Below are 8,490 nucleotides of genomic sequence, written 5' to 3'. Positions count from 1 at the left end.
TAATAGTCAAAGTGAACCAGGCTGGCTTAGTGAGCAGGAGCCAGGAGGTGGTAAAGGGTGGTAAGGCACATTAACGATGGTTCTTAGCCAGTTCATGTCCCCCTCTCGCCGACAACAGGGGCCAGGAACTCGCCTTCCACCCACGCCTGGTTCATCTTGAGAAACGTCAGTCTGTCCACAGACTTGTGAGACAGACGTGAGCGTTTCTCGGTGACCACACCACCAGCTGCACTGAAGCAGCGCTCGGACAGCACGCTGGAAGGGGGGCAGGACAGCACTTCCAGGGCGTACTGCGCCAGCTCGCTCCAGATCTCCAGGCGCTTGACCCAATACTCCATGGGATCAACAGGGGCATCGCTGTCAAGCCCGCTGTAGGACCCCATGTAGTCAGCCACCATGGAGGATGCTGCTGCATGCACCTCCTCTCTAGTCACTGCTGCCGGAGCCTCTACAGTCCTGTAGAGCTCGTGGCTGAGAGACAGCAGGTCTGTGGGGCGCTTGCTGCTGGATGCAGGCACCTGCTGCTGCCTCTGTGCTGGCTGCTGGACAGTGGGGGTGGAAGGCTGGGGGAAGGCTTCCTCCAAGCGCTCAACAAGGGCCTGCTGCAAGCTCCTTATTTGTTGCGCTGGGTCTCCTCCTGCAGGCGGCAGGAACTGGCTCAACTTCCCCTTGAGGCGTGGGTCCAACATCATGCTGATCCAGATGTCCTCCCTCTGCTTCATCTGGATCACCCTGGGGTCTCTGCGCAGGCACGTCAGCATGTGCGCTGCCATTGGGAAGAGGCGGGCCACGTCTGCTGGCACATCGACGGCAGTGCTGCTGTCCTCATCCTCCTCCTCTGCCTCGTCAGCCTCATCCTCTCTCCACCCCCGCACCAACTCAGCTGCACTGTGCTGCTCCCCCTCATCAGCAGCAAGGTCAGGGACCTCCACCAAGTCCTCCTCCTCCTCCCCCTCAGAGGTGGACTGTGCAGCTGCTTGCCGCTCCTGCTGGTCCAAGGCTGCCGCTCCCTGTTCCAGCAAAGCATTGAGGGCCCTGTTCAGCAGACAAACCAGGGGCACCCACTCGCAGACCATAGCATGGTCCCTGCTCACCATGTTAGTGGCCTGCAGAAAGGGAGCCAGCACTAAGCACACCTGCTGCATGTGCCTCCAGTCATCATCGGGGACGATGGACGGGATGTTGCTGGTCTTGTCCCTTCTCTGAGCGGCGGAAACAGTGGCCAGGGCAAGGTACTGGTTGACAGCGTGCTTCTGTTCAACCAGACGCTCCAACATCGCCAGGGTGGAGTTCCAGCGAGTCGGAACGTCAAGGATCAGCCGATGGCGTGGCAGATCCAGCTCCTTTTGCACGTCTTCCAGGCTCGCACAGGCTGCAGCCGAGCGCCGGAAGTGACGCACAACGTTCCTTGCCGTTTCCAGCAGTTCGCCCATCCCCTGGTAGGTGCGCAAGAACTTCTGCACTACCAGGTTCAGCACGTGGGCAAGACAGGGGATGTGGGTCAGGTTTCCCCTGTCTATTGCGGCAACCAGATTGGCCCCATTGTCGGCCACCACCTCTCCGACTCTGAGGCCTCTGGGGGTCAGCCAAATCCTCTCCTGCTCCTGGAGTTTGGCCAACACATGGGTTGCCGTCAGCTTGGTCTTCCCAAGGCTGACCAAGTGCAGCAGCGCTTGGCAGTGGCGGGCCTTCACGCTGCTGCTGAGGCGTAGGGTTTGGCCAGGTGTGCCGGAGGATGGCAGAGGATCGGAGGAACCTGCTGCAGTTCCCCTGACCCTGCGGGGTGGCACCACCCACTGTGTTGCTGCTGCTGCTGTGCCCGCTGCTGCTCTCCCATCCTCACCCCCTTCCACCAAGCTGACCCAGTGGACAGTGAAGGACAGGTAGCGGCCTGTCCCGAAGCGGCTGCTCCAGGAGTCCATGGTGACGTGGACCCTTTCACCAACCGCGTGCTCCAGCCCTCGCTCCACATTGGCCATCACAAAGCGGTGCAGTGCAGGAATGGCCTTGCGGGAGAAAAAGTGTCTGCTGGGGAGCTGCCAGTCTGGGGCTGCGCAAGCAAGCAGCGCACGAATGTCGCTCCCCTCCTGCACGAGCGTGTACGGCAGGAGTTGGGAGCACATGGCCCGTGCCAGCAAGCCGTTCAGCTGCCGCACGCGACGGCTGCTGGGAGGCAGAGCCCTAACCACCCCCTGGAAGGACTCGCTCAAAAGGCTCTGGCGTGGCCTTTTGCTGGCACGGGAATCAGCAGACACAGCGGAGGAGGCCACTGAGGACTGGCTGCCAGAACAGGCCTCAGTGTCGGCGGCAGGAGTTGCAGAGGGGGGAGGAGCAGTGCGTTTCCGCACTCCTGCTGGTGCTGCTGGAGGAGCAGGAGGGCGGGTGGCTGCTGTTGCTGCTGCTGCTGAAGGCTGTGCAGTGATGGGTGTGGTGCCACTGCCAGCACCAGATGCCTTCAGCCTCTGGAACTCCTGATGCTGGTGGAAATGTTTCGCAGCAAGGTGGTTGATGAGCGAGCTGGTGCAGAACTTTAAGGGGTCTGCACCTCTGCTCAACTTCCGCTGACAGTGGTTGCAAGTGGCGTACTTGCTGTACACTGTGGGCATGGTGAAGAAGCGCCAGATTGGTGACAGAAACATCCCCCTACGGCATGGAAGCGCTGCTGCCTGTCTCCCTGTGGTGGTTGGGGGTGGGGCTTGGGGGGCTTGGGTGCGGCTGGTGGTGGTACTGGCAGATGCTGCTGCTGCTGCTGCTGAGCCTGAGACACCAGCAGGCTGTGGGACCTGCCTACTGCTGCTGCCAATGCTTGCAATGATGCGCCTCCTTGCAAGGCCCACAAGAGCATCCTCCTCCTCCTCCTCAGAGCTGCTGAGGACGACATCCTCTGGAGGTGGTGGCACCCAGTCTCTGTCTGTCACCGGGTCATCAACATCCTCCCCCTCCTGAAACATGTCCTGCTGGGATGAGGACCCCCCAAACTCCTCTCCTGATGCATGGATGGGCTGCTTGACTGTCGCCACAGTCTTGCTGTCCAATCCCTCATCCCCCAAAGTGCCCATCAGCATCTCCTCCTCAAGATCGCCAACAACAGCAGACAATTTACTCATGATGCCTGGGGTCAAAAGACTGCTGAATGACAGGTCGGCGAGTGACGGTGAACTGGCCTCCTCCCCAGACCCTGCTGGGCGGCTGCTGCGAACAGGGGTGGTGGTGGTGGTGGTGAGGGTGGAGGCCTCAGATGCAGAGCTGATGGCGGGCTGCTCATCCTCCGTCATGAGTTGCACCACAGTGTCTGCATGCTTTTCCTCAATGGGACGTTTCCGACCCGGCTGGAGGAAAATCGGAGCAGGTGCTACACGCTGCTGCTGCTGTGTCTCTGCAGCGTGAGTTGCAGATGCTCCTGCTGGGCGGCGCCCAAGGCGTCCACGGCCAGTGGCTATGGGAGGAATGTTAGCCACTGACGCTGCTGCTGCTGCTGCGGAACTGTGCATGGTGGCGCGCCCGCGCCCGCGGCTTGCCACAATGCTGCTCCCTCTCCTCCTGATTCCCTTGCTGCCCTTCCCCTTGCCCAAACCGCGCTGGCTGCCACTTCCAGACATCTTCGATGTTTTGGGCGTATAGACAAAAGTTTTTTAAAAGGGCGGGTGAAAAGTGGGGTACTTTAATGGAGTGGGTTGGTGGGTGAGGTGACTGAGTGAGTGTCCCTAGTACAGTAAGTAAGTAGTAACAGTCAGGAAGTACAACTAGCAGTTACAATAATCAGTAGTAATCACAAGTAAATTTAGTGTGTGTACACTACAGACAGTGAGTGCACGCACGCGCAAACACGCGCAGGAGCTAGCCTATGAACAGTGACTGAGTGAGTGTCCCTAGTACAGTAAGTAAGTAAGTAGTAACAGTCAGTAAGTACAACTAACTAATTACAATAATCAATCAGTTATCAGAAGGAAATAGAGTGTGTGTAGTGTGTACACAGACAGTGAGTGCACACACGCAGGAGCTAGTAGCCTATGAACAGTGACTGAGTGTCCTAGACTCCTAGTACAGTAAGAGTAAGTAGTAACAGTAAGTACAACTAACTAATTACAATAATCAATCAGTTATCAGAAGGAAATAGAGTGTGTGTAGTGTGTGTACACAGACAGTGAGTGCACACACGCAGGAGCTAGTAGCCTATGAACAGTGACTGAGTGTCCTAGACTCCTAGTACAGTAAGAGTAAGTAGTAACAGTAAGTACAACTAACTAATTACAATAATCAATCAGTTATCAGAAGGAAATAGAGTGTGTGTAGTGTGTACACAGACAGTGAGTGCACACACGCAGGAGCTAGTAGCCTATGAACAGTGACTGAGTGTCCTAGACTCCTAGTACAGTAAGTAGTAACAGTAAGTACAACTAACTAATTACAATAATCAATCAGTTATCAGAAGGAAATAGAGTGTGTGTAGTGTGTACACAGACAGTGAGTGCACACACGCAGGAGCTAGTAGCCTATGAACAGTGACTGAGTGTCCTAGACTCCTAGTACAGTAAGTAGTAACAGTGAGTACAACTAACTAATTACAATATTCAATTACAATAATCAATCAGTTATCAGAACTTGGAAATAGAGTGTGTGTAGTGTGTACACAGACAGTGAGTGCACACACGCAGGAGCAGCTAGTAGCCTATGAACAGTGACAGTGAGTGTCCTAGTACAGTTACAGTATATAACTACAATACTAATACAATCAGTAGTAAAGGACAGCAGAAATACTGGTATAGAATAGAGAGAAATAAACAGAGGACAGGAGGACAGCTGCCCACACAGGCAGGCCCTGAGGCCTAAAGCTGTAAGCCTGCAGCAGCTGGCCTGTCTCTATGTAACACAAAAGCTACTAACTAAAATACAATGTCTAACTAACAACAATATAGGTGTGTATAGGAGGTGTATGTGAGCAAAAACGCTAGGTAAATGACCACAATAAAGCTCTTGCTAAGCCAAAGCACAAAGGAGCAACTCTCTCTCTATGCAAGTCTCAGGCAAGGACGGAGAAACGTAACATGGCGGCCGCTATTTATAGGGTAGGGGCTGGCCAGGGTCCCCCTCTGTGATTGGCTGCCGTCAGAGGGCCTGGGAGCCCTCTGATTGGCTCTAAGGACATCAATCTGGGCTATGACGCTATTCGAGCTCGGTACCGAGCTCGAATAGCGCCGTTTGCTCGAATAGCTCGAATAGTGAATGGGCTATTCGAGTGTACGCGAATAGCCCATTCGAATAGCTACAGCTATTCGGAGCTCGAATACCGAGCTCGAATAGCTGGAAAAGAGCTCGAATATTCGAGCTACTCGAATATTCGAGCTCTGCTGAGCACCACTGCTCACGATACAATTTTCTCCATACTTCCTTACAACTGGTCCTGTTTCTGTAATGCTAGGTACTCACAATACAATTTTCTCCATACTTCCTTACAACTGGTCCTGTTTCTGTAATGCTAGGGTACTCACGATACAATTTTCTCCATACTTCCTTACAACTGGTCCTGTTTCTGTAATGCTAGGTACTCACGATACAATTTTCTCCATACTTCCTTACAACTGGTCCTGTTTCTGTAATGCTAGGTACTCACGATACAATTTTCTCCATACTTCCTTACTACTGCTCCTGTTTCCGTAATGCTAGGTACTCACGATACAATTTTCTCCATACTTCCTTACAACTGGTCCTGTTTCTGTAATGCTAGGTACTCACGATACAATTTTCTCCATACTTCCTTACAACTGGTCCTGTTTCTGTAATGCTAGGTACTCACGATACAATTTTCTCCATACTTCCTTACTACTGCTCCTGTTTCCGTAATGCTAGGTACTCACAATACAATTTTCTCCATACTTCCTTACTACTGCTCCTGTTTCCGTAATGCTAGGTACTCACAATACAATTTTCTCCATACTTCCTTACAACTGGTCCTGTTTCTGTAATGCTACTACTCACGATACAATTTTCTCCATACTTCCTTACTATTGGTCCTGTTTCTGTAATGCTAGGTACTCACAATACAATTTTCTCCATACTTCCTTACAACTGGTCCTGTTTCTGTAATGCTACTACTCACGATACAATTTTCTGACAGACACTGTCAGATCCATTCTTTTCAACAGGTCCGGTCTGATTTCCAATCGATTTTCCATAGAAGTGAAAGGAAAATTGATCGGAAATATGATTGGACCTGTCAGAAATAATCGGTCTGACAAAAAATTGTTTCGTGTGTACCTAGCATTTCACCAGTGGGGTCATGCATGACATGCGGCGCACATGTGCCACTGGTGTTACAGTAAGGCTCTATTCACACCTGCGTTTTCAAAACACCTGCGTTTTTTTTTTTTTTTGCAGAAGTGATTTCTCTGCGATTTCATGTGGAAAAATCACTGAACACTGCAGCGATTTTGGCGCGATCTTGTTTTGCGCTTCTATAGCACTGAAACATGATCGCCTGGAAATCGCCTGAAAATGGTGCAGGCTACGCGTTTGGCGTTTTTGCCCATTTTTGGGCGATTTGTGGGGATTAGCGCAAATCGCCCAAGTAAGAACGGGCCCATAGGGTTTCATTACTCTAGCGCTTTTAAAAAGTGTGAATGGGGCCTAACAGGACCAGTAATCAGGAAGTAGAGAGGCAACGAGGAGCAGAGGACCCGGAGTCTAACAGGACCAGTAATCAGGAAGTAGAGAGGCTACGAGGAGCAGAGGACCCGGAGTCTAACAGGACCAGTAATCAGGAAGTAGAGAGGCTACGAGGAGCAGAGGACCCGGAGTCTAACAGGACCAGTAATCAGGAAGTAGAGAGGCTATGAGGAGCAGAGGACCCGGAGTCTAACAGGACCAGTAATCAGGAAGTAGAGAGGCTACGAGGAGCGGAGGACCCGGAGTCTAACAGGACCAGTAATCAGGAAGTAGAGAGGCTACGAGGAGCGGAGGACCCGGAGTCTAACAGGACCAGTAATCAGGAAGTAGAGAGGCTACGAGGAGCGGAGGACTCGGAGTCTAACAGGACCAGTAATCAGGAAGTAGAGAGGCTACGAGGAGCGGAGGACTCGGAGTCTAACAGGACCAGTAATCAGGAAGTAGAGAGGCTACGAGGAGCAGAGGACCCGGAGTCTAACAGGACCAGTAATCAGGAAGTAGAGAGGCTACGAGGAGCGGAGGACTCGGAGTCTAACAGGACCAGTAATCAGGAAGTAGAGAGGCTACGAGGAGCGGAGGACTCGGAGTCTAACAGGACCAGTAATCAGGAAGTAGAGAGGCTACGAGGAGCGGAGGACTCGGAGTCTAACAGGACCAGTAATCAGGAAGTAGAGAGGCTACGAGGAGCGGAGGACTCGGAGTCTAACAGGACCAGTAATCAGGAAGTAGAGAGGCTACGAGGAGCGGAGGACTCGGAGTCTAACAGGACCAGTAATCAGGAAGTAGAGAGGCTACGAGGAGCAGAGGACCCGGAGTCTAACAGGACCAGTAATCAGGAAGTAGAGAGGCTACGAGGAGCGGAGGACTCGGAGTCTAACAGGACCAGTAATCAGGAAGTAGAGAGGCTACGAGGAGCGGAGGACTCGGAGTCTAACAGGACCAGTAATCAGGAAGTAGAGAGGCTACGAGGAGCGGAGGACTCGGAGTCTAACAGGACCAGTAATCAGGAAGTAGAGAGGCTACGAGGAGCAGAGGACCCGGAGTCTAACAGGACCAGTAATCAGGAAGTAGAGAGGCTACGAGGAGCGGAGGACTCGGAGTCTAACAGGACCAGTAATCAGGAAGTAGAGAGGCTACGAGGAGCGGAGGACTCGGAGTCTAACAGGACCAGTAATCAGGAAGTAGAGAGGCTACGAGGAGCAGAGGACCCGGAGTCTGACAGGACCAGTAATCAGGAAGTAGAGAGGCTACGAGGAGCAGAGGACCCGGAGTCTAACAGGACCAGTAATCAGGAAGTAGAGAGGCTACGAGGAGCGGAGGACTCGGAGTCTAACAGGACCAGTAATCAGGAAGTAGAGAGGCTACGAGGAGCGGAGGACTCGGAGTCTAACAGGACCAGTAATCAGGAAGTAGAGAGGCTATGAGGAGCAGAGGACCCGGAGTCTGACAGGACCAGTAATCAGGAAGTAGAGAGGCTATGAGGAGCAGAGGACTCGGAGTCTAACAGGACCAGTAATCAGGAAGTAGAGAGGCTACGAGGAGCAGAGGACCCGGAGTCTGACAGGACCAGTAATCAGGAAGTAGAGAGGCTACGAGGAGCGGAGGACCCGAACAGATGCGAGTGGCCGCAGTGTACTGCTACATCCACAGCTGCAGAAGGAGAAGAAGAGCATGTCTATCCGCACGACCGGATCGAGTGGGGAGAATTAATCAGAGATTTGATCAGCTTCGATTCGATCTGTCTCTAGGTCGGTCTGCCCATACCTTGCTAGATATAAAGGCAGACTGAAAGTAAATTTCCATTAGGAAATTCACACAAACCTTTTG

The 8,490-nt window shown here is 52.8% G+C and overlaps 1 protein-coding gene across 1 annotated transcript; it reads left to right on the top strand.

The window, feature by feature from the left end:
• The first annotated feature begins 6,617 nt into the window (after positions 1 to 6,617).
• LOC137540921 (dentin matrix acidic phosphoprotein 1-like) lies at positions 6,618 to 8,087 on the top strand. Its single transcript, XM_068262101.1, has 2 exons — positions 6,618 to 6,750; positions 6,841 to 8,087. Exons 1-2 carry the CDS (start codon positions 6,618 to 6,620, stop codon positions 8,085 to 8,087), a joined length of 1,380 nt encoding a protein of 459 aa, XP_068118202.1.
• The last annotated feature ends 403 nt before the right edge of the window (positions 8,088 to 8,490 follow it).

This window comes from Hyperolius riggenbachi, chromosome 12, assembly GCF_040937935.1.
Source record: "Hyperolius riggenbachi isolate aHypRig1 chromosome 12, aHypRig1.pri, whole genome shotgun sequence".
Lineage (NCBI taxonomy): Eukaryota > Metazoa > Chordata > Amphibia > Anura > Hyperoliidae > Hyperolius > Hyperolius riggenbachi.
The sequence above is the reverse complement of the archived record's forward strand: the minus strand, read 5'-3'. Positions and strand labels throughout refer to the sequence as shown.

Coding starts and splice junctions, on each gene's coding strand:
- LOC137540921 (XM_068262101.1), top strand. CDS start 6,618: ATGGGGCCTAACAGGACCAGTAATCAGGAAGTAGAGAGGCAACGAGGA. Junction 6,751..6,840: donor CCCGGAGTCTAACAGGACCA/GTAATCAGGAAG, acceptor TATGAGGAGCAG/AGGACCCGGAGTCTAACAGG.